This window comes from Uloborus diversus, chromosome 10, assembly GCF_026930045.1.
Source record: "Uloborus diversus isolate 005 chromosome 10, Udiv.v.3.1, whole genome shotgun sequence".
NCBI classification, from domain to species: domain Eukaryota; kingdom Metazoa; phylum Arthropoda; class Arachnida; order Araneae; family Uloboridae; genus Uloborus; species Uloborus diversus.
This window is the reverse complement of record NC_072740.1, coordinates 96,182,725-96,200,715: the sequence shown is the minus strand read 5'-3', so window position 1 is coordinate 96,200,715 and position 17,991 is coordinate 96,182,725. Positions and strand designations below refer to the sequence as shown.

At 31.5% G+C, this 17,991-nt stretch overlaps 1 protein-coding gene across 1 annotated transcript in view; it reads right to left on the bottom strand.

Annotated features, from left to right (window-relative positions):
- Nucleotides 1-491: 491 nt before the first annotated feature.
- The window catches only part of LOC129231098 (TBC domain-containing protein kinase-like protein), a 100,690-nt gene continuing 83,190 nt past the window's right edge, over nt 492-17,991 (bottom strand). The window contains exons 19-22 of the mRNA XM_054865345.1: nt 11,888-12,051; nt 7,638-7,798; nt 5,781-5,934; nt 492-619 (exon numbers count right to left, since the gene is read on the bottom strand). Of these exons, the coding sequence (XP_054721320.1) occupies nt 500-619; nt 5,781-5,934; nt 7,638-7,798; nt 11,888-12,051 (599 nt within the window). The 3' untranslated portion in view covers nt 492-499. The remainder of the gene's footprint in view (nt 620-5,780; nt 5,935-7,637; nt 7,799-11,887; nt 12,052-17,991) is intronic.

The window sequence follows — 17,991 nt, the reverse complement described above, 5'->3', positions numbered from 1 at the left end:
GTTTTTCAGTTAAATATCTTCATGTAAACAAATTTTTAAAGTAAAATTACATTCAAATTAATTTAAAATATTTCCTCCTCTCTAGTTTTCCAACAAAGTTAAATACCATAATCCAAAGCAATAATCTATTTATTTTGGTTCAGCCCACATACATCTTTTCACAATTGAAATTATTATAATAAGAGATAATGATTATGTTCACTAAGCTTCTTTTATATTAATGTCTTATGTCTATGAGCTATTTCAAAGGAATCTTGATATTTTACTGTAAAAAAGTAAAGATATTGTACATTAAATTATATTTTCAAACCAACACATTTACTATCTCAGTTGAATGGGGAGGGGGGATTGAAATTAATGAGTGGTGTTAATATCAAGTTTGTTCAGCAACAGTCTTGTTGTTGGTAGGGGGTAGGGGGCGCCAAAGACAAGTCTTCTACAATTTTAAAATTTCTTAGTTACGTCCCTGAGTAAAATTCGGATCTTTTCAGATCATTAACTAACTGTTATAGCTTTCAGATGTTTTGGCAATCAGCAAACCAGTCCTCCTTAAAACTTCAATGCCTCCATGTAAAGTACAAACATAACTGTAGCCTGCTCTTACTAGCTTAGTAGCAAACTGAAATAAAGTAACACAATATCAATATGATATATATATATTTTACTCATTCATCACAAATTGAAATTTTCATGAATCTTAAGCATATACAGGGTTGCCAACTGCTCCCCATCTTGTAGAAATACTCTGCAACTTTGAAAAGAAGTTATTTTGCTCTGCATTCCCTGGCTGAGCTCATTCACAAGCAATCAGGCAAATACCCCTTCATCTCCTTTCTTTCCGGTCAGGATTTCTACTATTGCATGTGTTCATTCTAAGATACGAAAAAAGATGGGAACTTTGTGCCTTGGGTAGGAAGGAGAAAGGTTTGAGAGTGACAGTGCAAGTGTTAGTGTTTTCACATTTTGAAATCAGACTGCATCGCCTTCCGTAACACTTGCTCATTTTTGTCTATAATGCCTTTTTACCACTTAAGACCTTCATAACTTTTTGTTGATTATTTTCAACCCTTCGTATGTTTTATTGTGTTCTTTCTTGGGTAGAAAGAAGGAAGGAACTTCTTTCTGCTGGTGGGGGAGGGTAAAACAGCAGTGGAGGGAGAAGTGAAATCTGATTGCATCCATTAGTGTTCTCTCAGTTTTGTCTGCTATACCATCCTACTGCTTAGACATTTATACCCTTTGTAGACTTATTTCTATCCTTATATTTAATTTTTTGCTGAAGACTGCCTTACCTATTCAAGAAAGTAGTTCCATCGGATCTAATTTAAGCCAGTATCATTCGCCAAATTTAGTCTTAATGCTTACCAAAGATATAGCTTACTAAGATTTTAATAAAATGAAATTTATTTTAATAACATTTTGCTATTTCATTATGACAGAAATGTAAATATGGGAAATGAAAGATGCTTATAGTTAAAACATGACATAGTGTTTAAAGCTGTTTTATTAATTTAAAAATAATTTATTTTACTGCTAGTGCTTAAAACCATTATCAAAGCTTGTAAACAATTTAGATAAGAGGTTTTAGTTTTTTTTTATTAATTTTTATACAAAATACCCTGCTGCTACACAAAATTTTAAAATGCTCTCAAAAGCCCACATATACTCCTCAAATTTTTTCTCCAAGGTTGGCAACCCTGCATATTGTCCACCTCACAATAGTTGGCATTTATCTTTGGATGAATCTAATTCAAAACCAATTGAAGAGGAGAAAAAAAAATGTGTCTTAAATCAAGCACTGTTGAATAGGGTGGGCCAAAAAATAACTTTTTTTTTTTTTTTGATTATGGGTAGTACGGAAAAGGTGCCATTGATAGAGCAAAGTGCACATAAATTCGAATTTTTTCAATTCAAATTGTGTATTGAAAATTTCTTGATCTGCTGCAATTGGGTTGAAGTTTCGAAAAAATGCTGTTTTTTCACGTTTTTAGCCAAAATTAGTAAAAATAGTACGCTACTATTTTTGATGATGAGTTGCGTGGAAAACGTGCCATTGGTGGCACTAAACTCCCATAAAAATTTTGGGGTGTGTGGTATAGCTGTTTCCTTTGCCACAAAGGAGTAGAAGTTTTCGCAATTTTCACTTTTTTTAACATTTTCAATAAAATTTTTCAAATAGTAAAAAATTTGTTTTTGCTATATTTTTCTGCCATAATTATAGTTTTATGACATGTGATGCATTTTTAGATGCATGGTGTGTTGTAAATTACTTATTGCATATAAATTTTTAAATTTAAAATATGCTATTAGAAAACTTAATGCAGCTCTGTTTGATTAGCGTTCAAAACCAACGGGAGTAATGCAAAATTCGTTTTTAATCACTGGTAAATCTTTCTATTTAAGAACAAAGTTATTATCTCTTAACTAAAACAGTCTCGTGAAACCGTACTCCCATAAGAACCATGAAAAGAAAAACAAAAAACATACGGTCAACGGTGCAGGTGTTAAAAAAAGAAGGAAATAAAACTTGACGTTAAATCCCGGTTATCACAAATTTGCCATTTCAACTGCGCTTGCGCGCGAACTTTGCTGATTTCAAAAATCTTGCTAAAATTAATTACAAACATTTTAAATTTGTTAATAAATATGAGATAGCAACAGATAAAAATTAGAAATCACAAAGCTTTCTCTGATTTAGTTTTTAGGTCTCGGTAAAGATTGAATTTTCGTCTTAATTATTAATGGATTCGGAGTTTGATTTTTCTATTAAACAAAAGCCCTATTGGCCATTTTTTGGCCCCCATGGCCAAATTCGCAACCTCAGAAGAGTACTAAAACTGCAGCATTACTTCTAATACAAAGCCGAACTATGAACCTAAATAAAAATGTATAATACTAAGCTGTTTACGCCTAACGTAAAATATCCGCAATAGACAGATATCTGTCCATCATAACGTTTTTAAACTACGTTTTTTAGGAATGAATTGTAGCCTAAGTTGCTCCCTGATAATGTAGCTATCTATGGTGAAACAATGGTTGAAATCGGTCTGGTAGTTTTGAAGATTATCCCGTATATACATACACGCAGAAGTAGCCATTTATGTATAAAGATAAATATTTCCAAATCAATAAATATTGAAGGGTCATTTTTCTCTTTACATTATAAAGATTATCAGTTATTCATATAATATATCGCGAAATCACTGCAAAAATAAATCGCAATTATTAATTTGTTGTATTATAACACTAAAACAAGAAACATGAAATCTTAAAACAGAAAACCCAAAAAGGCTAAGTCCGCGCGCAAGCGCAGTTGAAATGGCAAATTTGTGATAACCGGGATTTAACGTCCAGTGGAAATAAAGAGCTGCAACATTTGGTGTACATTTTTCATACGAACAGACTACTGGTCTGACACCTGATAAATACGATAGAAAAAGTACTGAACCTAAGAACTTTCTGGCTTAATCAAACCCAAGCTGATGGCATGCGAAAACCTACTTATGCTATCATTCTATGTTACCTTTGTCATGTATTTCTACATTGGCAAAAGAAAAGGAAAATATTGAAAATTTGAGCACAGACCAAAAGCAAATAATTGATAGTTGTGCAACTGTTTCAACTGGACTGTTCAGAGTTACAAGACAGCCAACCAGGGCCTATTACGTACTCTAAGTGGCTCACAGCTGCCTACAGAACATTTTGCTTGCACTTTTTGTAATATGAATTGATTTGCCCATATGATTCGCTTAAAGAAACGACCAGGTTACACAAAAGGGATTTAAAAAAGTAAATTACATGACCTTCCTAAGAATTCACAATAATGCTACCACAGCAATGGAAATTGACTAAAACCAAGGTATTAAAACACTGTGATGAGTATTAATTGAAAAAATAGACAGCAATTATAAGAAGAAACAAAGATCAAGAAATTCGAGTGTTTGAAGTTTAAGGTTCCAAAATCAAAATTCAGGTTAAGTGAATATGATGATATGCTCCCCCCGGTTTGGTTTTCAACCAATATCAGCCAACCTTGAATCACGAAATGTCTTTGGATGCAAGAAACTGGAATAAACATAGTATCCGAATCAATTTTAGAACCTGAAGTCTTACGCCAGTTGTGTGTAGTAAATAGAATGCTACTAAAACAGCACGGAAAATGCAGACGGCCGCAAAGGAAGAAATGCTTTCATTGAAACAATACTGCAACAGAAGTAAAAGTGCTAAAAGGCAGAATTTCAACTGGAAAAAAGCTTTATTACCTAAAATAGTGAAGATAAAAATTGTCTGCAAGCAGAAATTTCCTGTACATACACACCATCTTTAGTTCTTTGTTGAGTTCTGTGTTGTTTAACCTTAATTTTGAACGCAGCTGCAAAGTTTTTGAATAGCACATTTCAAATTAAAAATTTTATACGCAATAAGTAGTTAATTTATGACACATCACATATCTAAAAATGCAACGCATGGGATAAAACTAGATAATAATGGCAGAAAAATATGGCGAAAACAAAATTTGTACTACTTGAGAAAATTTATTAAAAACGCTAAAACACTGAAAATTAGTATAACTTCTACTCATTTGTGGCAAAGGAAAGAACTGTACCACACATCTAAAAATTTTTATGCAAGTTAAGTACCACCAATGGCACTTTTTCAACGCAACTCATCATCGAAAATAAAAATATACTATGTTTACTAATTTTGGCTAAAAACATGAAAAATCAGCATTTTTTCAACAATAAAGAGGCAGATTATATAACTATTTATTTTCATTGAAACATAGCAATTAAGTAGTGCAATTTTGCAAATTGAACACAAAAATATTTAAATATTTTTTTTTAAATCATGCAAACAGGGGCACATTTGGATTTCAGAACAATGTTGAATGTGGCATATACCAAAACAAAATTATTATTATAATTTTGAGGCACCCTGTGCCTGGAAAAAAACCCCATAAAAATGAGTTTCCCCTGCTACCTTCAAAGATCAACAAATCATTTAAAGTGAAGCCTTTGTGGCACAATTGACTAGTGTGCTTGGCAGTTAACTGAATATGAATAGTTAGTGGATCAAACCTACTCGGGAGAGTGATATGTTTTTATTTACTGCCTTAAAAAAAAGGCAGTTGCTGGACTAGCAGGCAGAAGCTATGTTTCATTGAATAACATAAGCTTATAATGTAGAAGTTGAAAATGTTGAATTGATAAATCTCACTCAAATTTAATTAGCTTTGTTGTTTCAAGATACCCTCAACATTATAAGCTTATGTTATTCAATAACAGCACAGCTTCTGACCACCAGTGCTGCAATTGTCATTTGTTTTATTTCTTAAAATTTATGTTTTAAAAACTGAGTAATCTACTTTTTTGGTAATAAAGCTTTTTTCTTTTTTTTTGTTTAGAAAAAGAAACAAGCACTCAACTTTTATTCTGTTATTTCATATAGTAACTTATGAAGAAGTTTTTTTTTTAAGTTCATATATGAGAACATCCTGAAGTTTTAATTATTTTAAAAACCTAGCAAGTAGCACTTCGGTTTGATCAATTTCAAACTATTTCAGCTAGATCCACTAATAATACAGCAAAACATTTATATATGTAAGAAGCAAATAAGATATGAAAATATCAACACATGATAAACTAATGAATATTTTTAAATAATGGATTGCTAATTGTTTTTTAATAGTTCAGTGATTAAATTATACAAACTGAAAATCAAACTGTTCATGTGATTATTATATAGCATGATATCAGAATTAAGAAATTGCATTAACTTACTTCAGAAGCTGCTCTGTCTTTACTGCTACCAATGACAGTGATCAATTTTCCTTTCCAGCTACGATGAAGTTGTGAACTACCTAAACTACCATCATCTGAAAATGCTGTAGAAAAGGGTACATTTATACTGTTCTCTAACGATCCACGACAATATCTAAAATATCCATTCAGGAAAAATTTAAACTAAGTTATGAAAACTCAACTTTACATTTGAAACTCATTTTTAAATACACATTTGCAGCAATAAAACAAGGCTGTCCTTAATACATTAGCACTAAAACTACTTACTTTTTAAATGCATTAAACATGAGAATCAAACATAAAGAAGCTCTACAGAATTAATTTAGAATAATGAAAAAAAAAGCAATAGCATTTAATTGATCCTTTCATATATTGAGAGAATTTTTCCTAGGGTGGAGAATGAATTATGTCCCCCTAATAAAATCTTATCTATCTTATATCTTCCCTCTCCTGAGCTGGACAGTGTGACAGGCTTTTGTTGTATGGTTAGTATGCTATTTCTGCCGATGATAGAGATTACTATGCTTTGAATCTGAAAATGCCTGGGATTCAAGATACAGATAGATATTTTGAGAATTTTTTCCTCGGTAATAAATTTGTAAAATATCCTAAATTTTGGCTAGAAATGCACAGAAAGCTTTAAAAAAAAATTAATTAAAAAAAACTGAAAGAGGTTTTCGAGGTAAGCAAACACATTAAGACACACTTTGAATTTTTTTCTTTGAATGTTACCAGAGTTTACTTATTAGTATGGAGGAAGATAAACAAGAATGAAATTAAGTATAAAACTAACAAGTTTCTTTCGTGAGTTAAGTTTGTGTTAGCAATTGAGGGAAACCTGAGATGTTTCCTCAAAGTTACTTTGTATAGAATAGCAGTACTTTACTTCTAGTTTAGGAATGTGATGTAAAAATTAAATGCTATCTAATAAAAAATAATTGAATATTATGAATTATACTTCTCAACAAACCATGCATTGAAATAACAAAATCTATGATGCAGAAAAGATAATTTTGAGAACTTTTCAAGGAACTGTTCCATCAACAAGTTTCAGAAATATATTTATCTGACTCATTGATGGGGATTTTTCTTGACATTATCTGTTACCGTAACACAAAAGACATTTATTTTCTAGAGTCTTGCAACAGTTGTTTAGATAGCAATTATTATCAATTGAGAGATGAGATTTAGAAGGGAAATTAAAATTATTTTCTTTTAAAGAACATTCTAGAGCTTTTTTTAATTTTATTTTTTCATCATTTGAAATTTTTACAAGAGCAAAAGCATTTAATATTATTTTACTATTTTAACCTTTTTTGCTTCTTACAATCTAAACTTCGGCATGTGAGATGTCTTGTTTTTTTCTCATAACTATTTTGACATTTTGACCAAATACTTTCTTTTACGTCACTAAATGCACATAAATATTTCATACTATTGTAAATTTTCCGGTATATATACAGCATCATTATGCAAGTGATATCACACACTCAAGCTGTGCATAAGCTTTGATGATTTTTTTTTTTTTTTTGCAAGCCAGAAAATTTTACATGGACAGTTTTCTGAGATGAAAATAAATCTTGATGTGATTCCTGTATTCCTACTCAGAATTTCAGCCCTTAAAAGGATCTCAAGCTCAGTTAAAATATAAATATGTTTTAACCTATTTTTTTATATTTGTTGTTAAAACAGAAAAACTGTGCTTTCTTTCTAAGAAATGTTTACAGAGGAATACTCATAACTTCAAATAATCTTCTTTGAACAGATTGTCACTAAACAGAGAATTAATTGCATATATACATATACTAAAAATCAGCAAAATAGTATAAAGGATACTCTTCACTTGATCTAATGTCAACAACTACAATCTTAATCTTTTGGGACTTTGGATGAGTTCGTGGACCAGGTAAAAGATCTAAAAAGTCTAACAGGTCTTCTGCAGAAATTCTGGCACACGTTTCGGATTTTAGTTCTTCAAGAGGTACAGGTGTCATCACCTAAATAATTATGAAGCATAATTTAATTAATTTTCAAACGGATATAAACTTTGTGTTCACGATTATATTGATATGAAAATGTAGTTACTACAAGCTAAACCTATGAGATTATACCTTTACTAAATGCATTGATTGATGCAGGAGAAAATACAGTAAGGAGTGAAAAGTGAGCATGACATTAATGCAGTCATTTAAAAGTATAGAATATGTACTTTTTGGTAATTAAACTGATTGGAAATATTATGAACTGCAAAATTGTAATAGATTTATACTGCAAAAGTCATAATAGTAATACTTTGATTAATTTGAAACGCTTGAACCCAAAACACTGTTAACCAAAATTATTTTTTTTCCCTTATTCAAATTCTCAAATTTAAGTCAAGGTAACTATTTATAATGTTAGTGTAGTAATTTATTTTCATTTATGTATTGCAGCATCATCATATTTACAATGCCATTTTGTTATAAGAAATAAATGCAGTTTACACAATCTGAAAATGAATACTAGAATTACGGCAGTCTTCATATACCCAGAGTAATGATGTGGGTTATTTTGACCCTCCAAGAAGAGATTTATAGTTCCCTACATAATGTTATAAAAAGTAGTTTGAATAATATTTATAATAAATGCAGTTTAATTAAAGGATGCAGAGATTTTGAGGATATATGAGGCAGTGAGAAGCAAAGGGATGTAAATGGCAAAATTAGAAATTTGGAGATAAACAGTACAAATAGTAAGGGAACCTTTCCTCTGTCTTGTGGCAAGATATAATACAAATAGCATTGGTAGGTGGTGCTGTACAGCATGATTTAGAAAAAAAAAATCAATGAAAGCCAACCCAGGATGTTATCTTTAAACATGTTTTACTCAAAAATTGAAAATATCTACTTACATCCCTTTGCTTCTCATTCTCTCATATGATGAAGTATAGGGGGTAAAAAATCTTGAAATAACCAGCCTAACCTAATGTTCACTAGCCGCTAATGCTCCTTTTTATGTACAAAAACATTATGGATGCTACAAGTTCTTGCCATAACATGTTCCAAGAGGCACTTTTGAGGTTCTGCTCTGCTTCAGCATTAGTAAATGTATTTACAATTCTTATTTTCCTCACAGGGGTGAAAATGACACCTGCCAACAACGTCTATGTATAGCCCTTTAGTTTGGATTAAAAAAAAAGAAACATTTTCTTGAAAACTTTCTGCTATATTTAGGCTTGCCAGATTTCTGAAATGCTCAACTGGGACAGCATCCTCCCCCCCCCCCCCAAGTGGAACAAACAAGGATTCAAAAGGACACTGGTCGGTTTTTAGAGTTTTAGAGCGTTGTTCATTCTCAATGCTATGAATAAACAGTTAATAATTAGGAGCCTAAACCAGGGGTAATAAAAGGATGCCTCAGTTGCCAAATGGATTAACTCCACTTTTTTAAAAAAATCATCATTTCTGCTTTAATAGTGCTAAATCAATGCTTAGCAAGTGACTTGATATCAAAGTTTTAGTTCAGCACATTTCTGACCATGTGATGGCAGACTAAGTAACACGAGGTCCTATTTACTCCTATGGATAGAAAACCATCTTCTTTATAACTTTTCTCCACTTTTTGCTTTATGGAGTTAATCGATTTGCCAAGTGAGGCATCCAAATAATACACGACACAAGCAGATACATTTAAACATTTTATTTCCAACAGATTAATATTTTTAAGTTAGTTTAGTTCAATGAAACACTTTGAATGAGGAATAAAAATTTGAACAATATTTATGTGTCTTTTTTTTTGGCCAGGACTTTTTTAGAATATCTCATTTGTTTTTAATCTTGTGATAAACATCCTCACAAGCTAATCCGATATTAATCTTGCAGGTCAATGTTACAAATCTGTACCTCAGAGCCAGACTAACTTAAGTCCATAATGACTACTTTACAGGAGAAAGGAAAAACATTTGTCTGGCACATGCAAAGGATAGGACGTGCATTATTTTAACACTTGTAAATAATTATAGAGGGTTTTTTTTAAAAAGTTGTTTGCATTGCTCGATGTGGACTAGGATTCTACATACAATGCAGTAATAAATTGCGAATTTTGGACTTAGTCAGTCTGGATTTGAGGTTCAGAAATGAGTTTTTATTTTAAATAAATAATCCTTTACAATTAATAATGTTTAGACTTTTTGGTCATCTGTAATCAAATTTATCTTTTACAGGGGCGTGAAGTAAATCGGCTAGGACGCTGGGATTTTGTCTGAAAACCGGGACATCTGGCAAGACGTCTGGCATAATCAGTGCTTATAGGTTTTACTTCAAATAAATATTTAATAATTATTTTTAGAACATTTGTTCAAAATATACATATAAAACATGTGATAGAGTAGAAAACATAATCTAACAATAAGTAAGATATGACAGAAAATTAATTCACTACTTGAAAAACTCACTACTAACAAACAATAAATAAAATATTTGCAGAATACAAAAGAATGGAAATCTAAAATACAGCATGCAAGTTACTGCAAAGCACATGTTTCAGTTTTTCCATGCTTAAGAGCCAGTTTTTATAAGAACCGGGCAGAAATGAGGTGTTTGGATATACACCATTTTTGATTTTGCTCAATTTTTCATGGTGGATTCTTTTAAAGATTTTAGAAGACACATATTTTTTCTTTTCCTCCAAAATATTTTCTTGGGACCTGTAAAAATTCGTAAAGTGGAGCCTGACATAGAGGTTTTTCCCAAATCAGCATTTTTTAAAATGCGATTATTTCTGAGTATTAAGCATCAACCAAAAAAATTCTTGTGTTTACAATAAAACATTTAGTACTTAAATTGAAATATATGATAAATTTTGTGGCTGATTTTCAGTACATCCTTTCAGGAGTCGCCAAACTTTGTCGGAAAAAAAAATGAAAAAGAGCCATGTTTGAGGCCCTCTGATTCCCTGCATTCAAGCTCAACCATGGTTTTTGTACATAATTTGTGTAAGAATATATATAAATTATTTAATACCCTCATTAGGTGCATGGCTCACCATCTGAGCTGCTAAAAAAGTGGCAGTTTTAGTATTGAAAAATGCTAAAAAGTGCAGTTTTCATAAGCCTTTATCTCAGTGCACTGAGGGTCAGTGTAGAACTGGATGCCTAAATTTTAAACTAGAGTATGTGTACTTTCAGAAACAAGTGACAGAATTATGGGCAAATTCTTCTCAAGAACACAATACGTATTTCAAAACAGTAAAATGAACTTCAATTCAGTCAACTTATCCAGGTTTAAACTTTCCTCCAGGGACTTCCAGATACTATTTAAAAAAACTAGTATGATCAAAAACGTACCATAATAAACGTACCAATTGGTGCCCAAGCTAATTGTCATAAATTCAATGAATTGTATTGAATAGAGCAAAATGAAAATCATGTTGCAGGGCAGTTAGAATGTAATACAGCCAAACCAGCTTATAACAAGCCCTGATTTAATGAGAACCTGGATTTAATGAGGAATACAGGAATATTTGGTAAATACAATGGTAAGTTTGTGGGAGCATAACTTGCTTTAAATGAGCAAAGTCTGCTTAATGTGAGCAATAATTCTAAAATTTAAAAAATTTCAACATTGCCTTCCAGTTCAGTTTATTTTTTCTTGAAAAAATTGCTTTGATATTCCAACATCAACCAAAAGTTAGCAAGGAATCAAAATCTTAAGATAGTTCAAAGTAAATAATCAATGTTTTGGGAACTGTACAGAAAAAAAAGAAAGAAAAAAGAAAAAGATGCAAGAATTTATAAAGTTGTATAATTTTTAACACCAACATGTTATATACGAGCACTCCTATATAACGAAAAAAGATCCATGTCCCTGGGAACTTGTTACTAGCAAGTTAGACTGTATTATGCAATATAACAAATTTTAATATTAAATTTACAGTACAAAATTCAAGGAATTTAACAAAAACTGAAATGTACTTCTTCAATTTTTTCAAAAATGAAAAGATAACTATAAGACTGAAGCAATAAGGGAAAAGAAAACATTTGATAAAAGCAACAGTAACTTTCAGTTTAAACAAGACAAAACTTTGAAAATTCTTCATGCAAATCTTACTAAATTCTGCTCTACTGCATAAGATTCATTCGAGGACTTCACATTAGTTGCAGAAGACTGTTTCGGTTTTGGACTAGGATTTTCATGCATTCTGTACGTTATGCTTTTGGGTGTACTACAAAATATTTTTTTCGAATCTTGAACACAACGCTGTATATCAATTTCTAAAAAGAAAGTAAAAATATTTTTTTTATAAAAGAAATTTTGTATAAAAATTATTTTGTTTGCACACTCTAGGACCAATACTTTACGTAAATAGGCAATTACGTAATGGGCAACTCTATTTTTGTTGTAATTCTAACTATAGCAAAATCTTTTTTTTTTTAAATTCAATCAAGGACAATCAATTTTAACTTGTTCAAGCTCATTTGGCTGATCAGAACATTTTATCAGTAGAGTTAGTTTATGTTGTTAGTTATGTTTGAGGTGTTATGTGTAAATGAGAACCATGAGTTTGGTTACAAGTATGAACTGATAGTTTAATTATTTAGAAAATTAACTGCAGTGTCTGTTTACATCTTTCACTTATACTATGATAAATTTTACTATGTTAACATGGATTTGAATGTTTAAAATTAAAGTCAACTAAGTAAACTACAGTTATATTGTTTTTATTGTGTTTAATTGTTATAGGGATACTTGATCCCTGGGATCATGTATCCCTGAAACTGAAGGGATCAAGTATCCATAATATGTGATTTTTACAAACATAGGCTAGGCTGGGGCTAGTTGAGCATAGGGGAACTTTGTGCAATTGAAATATCTCAAAAACTGCTCACCATACGTATAGGCATCAAATGGCAGAAAGAAAGGGTTATGGAGGTAGAGCTCATTGTTTACTTTGTGACAAAAAAGTAAAAAACTCATTTGCTGCAAGTTTTGTCTCTATTAGTCCAATGTAATCTGTTTTCTGTCAGGCAAGTTTTATTCTTTCAAATACTATATTTTCCATATTAATTTATTCCTTCCTTAAATATTTTTTTTTTTAATTTTAATAAACTGTTTCTCTTGTTTGTTGCCAAGTTTGTACCAAGTTTCGTAAAACTAAGTGGAAAATTTGTTGAAAGCCAAAATCATGTGAAATAAATTCACATTTTTTGAAGAAATATTTAGGGGAAAGGGGGGCACATGTGAGCATGGTATGTTTTACTGGGATAACATCAAGCAAAAAATCTTGAAAATTTCTCAAGTAATGGCAGTACTATTCCTACTTCTTGGCCAAACTTCTAGAGCAATGAGACAGTTCATATTTCTGTGGTGACAGCTTCTTTGTTTTAGTAGATGTTGCATAAAATTTTATCGTTGCCTTCTTCTCATGAAAACTAACTAACGAAATAAACTGAATAATTGCAAACCTTTATATGAACTTTCAAGTAAATTAATGACAATGTTTAAAATTTTTATTTAAACTAAAAATTCTTTATTTTCCAAAATTAGTTCAAAGGTAGATGATGGGGCACTTCTGAAGAGAACACGTAGGGTCACATATGAACAGTTTTCATATCCTCTCCATAATATAAATATTAGTATAGCATTATTTTAAGTGTTTAAAAAAAGATGTAAAGATTTATAATCACTAGTTTGCAACAATCAGTTAGTAAATTTATTGTTAATAATTATTAAATTATTGGTAATTAATTATTTCATTATTTTCTGTTTTTTAAAATCCTTAGTTACTAAATAGTTGGCCATGAATTTAGTGTTATATAATATTAACAAGAACAAACTGATGTGTGCATCACATGACTTCCTTTTACACCAATTTAATGTTATTTTCCCATTATTGCAATTATAATGCGATTCAATAGTTTACTCTCCAAATATCACCAACAATGGCCTAATTAAAAAGATTTTTAAAAAAAAATCGCCAAATTTGTCGACCAAAAGACTGGCGATATATCGCCAAGTGTCCACCAAATTATAACACCATTTGAGTTTGCATCAAATTAGCCCCCAAAAAAGTGCAAAAGACCCCTTTAGAAACCCCGGAATGCAACGAAAAGGGGAGGTGCACAACTAGACCCTACTGGGAGTCTACATACCTAATTTCAACTTTCTAAACCTACCGTTCTTGAGTTATGCAACATACATATGCACATATATAAATACAGACGTCATGAGAAAACTCGTTGTAATTAACTCGGGAATCGTCAAAATAGATATTTCGGGCATCTATAAGTTCTTAGGTACATATGTATGTGTGGTCGGGTCGAAAAAAAAAAACTCAACATTCATTTGGGGGTGAGCAAAATGGAAACTAAGACCGATTTTTGAGTGAACATTTTTTCGCGCATACAATACTTCCTTTTTTGCAAAAGGAAGTAAAAAACAAAATATTTATATAAAGTTGAAAATAATTTTAACATTTATCATTATATTCTGTATGAAGCTTAAACACACTATGTAACAAGAATAAATTTTAAAGAACCCAAAGAATATTTTATTATGTAGTCTTACAGGGTCATTCCACGCCAAATCAACGAACCTCTGAAATAGAACCATCGTCGATTTCTACAAAATTTACAGGAATGAATTTACCCACGTGATGATAGAAAAATGCAGTTTTTAAAGATTTTTTTTCACCATTAGTTTTTTGTGTGAGACAGCAGAAAGTACTCAAAAAATGGCAAAAAGTGACATTTTGGTAGTTACAAAATTAGTTTTTCTCAGCTAATATAGTAGCTAGAGTTTTGTACTAGGTGTCATTTTAAAGCTCTTTTAGTAGACTTTCACAAGATATGTCACTTAGCAAGGTTACGTTACACTAATATTTCAAAGTCATACACAACATTATTTGACCTTAAATATCTTAAAAAATGAATTTTTTAAAAATCTGAAAAAAATATTTTTTTTTGCAGACTAATGTGGTCTAGACATGGTAAAAATTTCAGAATGAGAACATAATGGGATCATACTGAAAATTAATAATGAAATTTTTCGATTCTGTAGAATAATGCAATTTTCCCAAGGTGTGATTGCTAATTGAAAAGGAATAATTAATTGTCAGTATGATCCCATTGCTGTCCCATTCTGAAATTTTTTATCACAGATGTAGACCACATTAGTAAGCAAAATATACATATTTTTTTTTCAGATTTAAAAAAAAAAATCAACTTTTTAAGATGTTAGAGGTAATGTAAAGTTTTGCATGACCTTAAATTATTAATGTCACATGACCTTGCTAAAAAAACATATCATGTGACAGCCTATTAAAAGAACTTTAAAATGACGCCTAGTACAACACTCTAGCTCCTATAGGAGCTGAGAAAAAGGAAATTTTTGTAACTGCCAAAATATCACTTTTTGAGTACTTTGGGAGGTCTCGTAAAAAAAAAACAAATGGTTAAAAAAATCTAAAAAAACTATTTTTTTCTATCATCACGTGGGTAGACTCATTCTTGTAAATTCTGTAGAAATTAACAATGGGTCAATTTCAGAGGTTCGTTGATTTGGTGTGGAATGACCTTATAAGTTTTTTCTTGTCAATCCAGTGATTAGACTATGCAACAAAACTTTAAAATTTGATAGTGAGCAGAGATATAGTTTGGAAAAAATAGTTTCTTATTGGCAGTTACTATACAGTTTAAACTGGTTCAGTATAGGTTACAAACCCTTCAATGTAATTGGTATATACATATACAGGTAGTTATCAAAATAATGGAAATACCTGTGAATAAAAGTGACATTTTTGAATGTGCTTTGTACGCAATAAAGAACAAAACTAGATATGTTTTTTTTTTTTTTATAAGTAGCAATCTACATATTCTGGTAGTATATGGTGGATTAACTGAAGTTCTGGACGCCTTGGATTTTTTTAAAGCGGGTGAAATATCGGACCTCTCAAATTTTAAAAGAGGCCAAATTGTTGGAGCGCGTCTAGCTGAAGCAAGTGTAACTGAAACATCTCAATTTTTTGGTGTTTCTAGAGGTACAGTATCTATAGTCATGACAGCATCCATGCAGTGCTGTAAGACAAGCGTGTTGACAAAGCAAAATATTGGACAGAAAGAGAAGCTTAGTGAAAGAAACCGACAGTATTGAAGAGGATTGTAATGTCTAAAAAGCAAACAATTAGAGCTCGACAGATGGCATTTTTTTGGCCGATGGGCCGATTGTTCAAAGGTGGCCGATGGCCGATTGTTTTTCTCCAAACGGCCAATGGCCGGTGCCGTTGGCCGATGACAAAAAAAAAAATTAACGGAAATAAATTGATAAGATTGTCAGGGACATAAAGGATAATTTATTCATTTACTTTACTTCCTTTGGACGAATAAGGAATTGAAATCACAAATAATAATAATAATAATGATAATAATAAGATTTAGACCTAAATTTCTATTTTACAATCACCCAATTTAAACTTCACAAGTTTTTTTGGCACATCTGTACATGCATGTGTACCTAAGATCATATAGATGACCAAAATATCCATTTTGAACACCTCTTCAGTTAATTATTGCAAGTTCTCTTGTGATGTCTTCATGTGCGTAAACTTGTGTCGCTCAAAGACGTTATGAAATAGTAAGTTGAAAACTCATACGTACGTAGTATGATCTAAAAGTTCGAGGACAAGTTGCATAAAACCTTACCCTGAATAGTTCACATTACCGAAGCACATCTATCTACAAAATAGTTACCTTGAATGACTATGCACTTCTGCCAACGTTCGTATAGTTTTAGAAACACTCCTGGCAGCCATTTTTCGCAACCTCCTGAAGGGCCTCTTGCGCTGCTGCTTTAACTTAATCGTGGGGAAGAAGGTGACTTTCATATTGAGGATGCACGGTTCGATTGATCAATACTCTGATATGACAAACAAATAACATAACGTTTCGTCGGACTTAGCTTTGTGTGACTTTTACCTGTTCCCAGCAAAAAAACATTTGCATGGACGCCGCTTTCTTCCGTCAGGAGAAGATAAAGCTGCATCATAGAAGGTTGCGAAAAATGACTTCCAGGTGTGTTTCCAAAAGTTATATGAACACTGGCAGAAGTACATAGTCCCTCAAGGCGACCCTTTGAAGGTGGATGTGCTTCGGTAATGTAAACTATTCTGGGTAAGGTTTTATACAGATTGTCCCCGAACTTTTGGATCATACTACGTACAATCTGTATAGGGTGTAAATATGCTTCTCCTTTTTTGACTGTTGTATGATGATAGAGAAAGAACAACAGCCAAAAAAAAAAAGAAGAAAAACAATGACACTGTTTAATAACCGATTTAAAAAAAAATTTTTTTTTTTTAATTGAACAATTAACTAAGATTTCAGTAATATTGTATATTTATCTAACAAAATGACACAAAAACCGGTTTCGCCATCTCATATTTGATTCCATGGTCTCAAATTCGGCAATATATCACCAGATGATCGTCAGTCTCAGACGCTATATTAGTTTTGCATTGAAATAAGTAATTAATAGTCACAAAAAAATGAGTAAATGGGATTTTTAGAAAACCCAATTGAAAACAAAAAGGGAAGTGCGCAACTGAAACGTACGCACACACCACATGGAAAAATTTAACCTTCTACATCTTACCATTTTTGAGTTATGACTTATGAGAGATACATTTGTACATCCAGCTGCAAGAAACAATGCAATAATTAACTTGTTTGATATCTGAATGCAGTATTAAAATCTCTTTTAGGGGTGACTAAAATAGAAATTCATACTGAGAAATTTAGTAAACAACTTTATATGAAAACAATAACTCCCTTTACTTCGTATTAAAAAGTAAAACAGCAAAGGTCTTTTTTTTTTCGAAAACATCGGCCAATTCCATCGGCTTTTTGATGTTTTTTAAGGCCAATGGGCTGATGTTTCCTGCAAGTTAGCATCGGCCGCCGATGCCGATGGCTAAACTGTTGAACCATCAGCGCTGATGCATCGGTCGAGTCCTACAAACAATATCAACAAAAATGACCAGAGAACTCAATCACAACCTGGATTCACCAGTGTGAGTTATTAGAGTCAGGAGGCACCGTTATCAACAGAACATTTATAGCAGAGTAGCGATTCCCAACACACTTGTGACAGAGTGTTTCCATTATTTTGATAACTACCTGTATGTTTCAAATTAAGGAGTTTTAAGTTGAAATGTGATG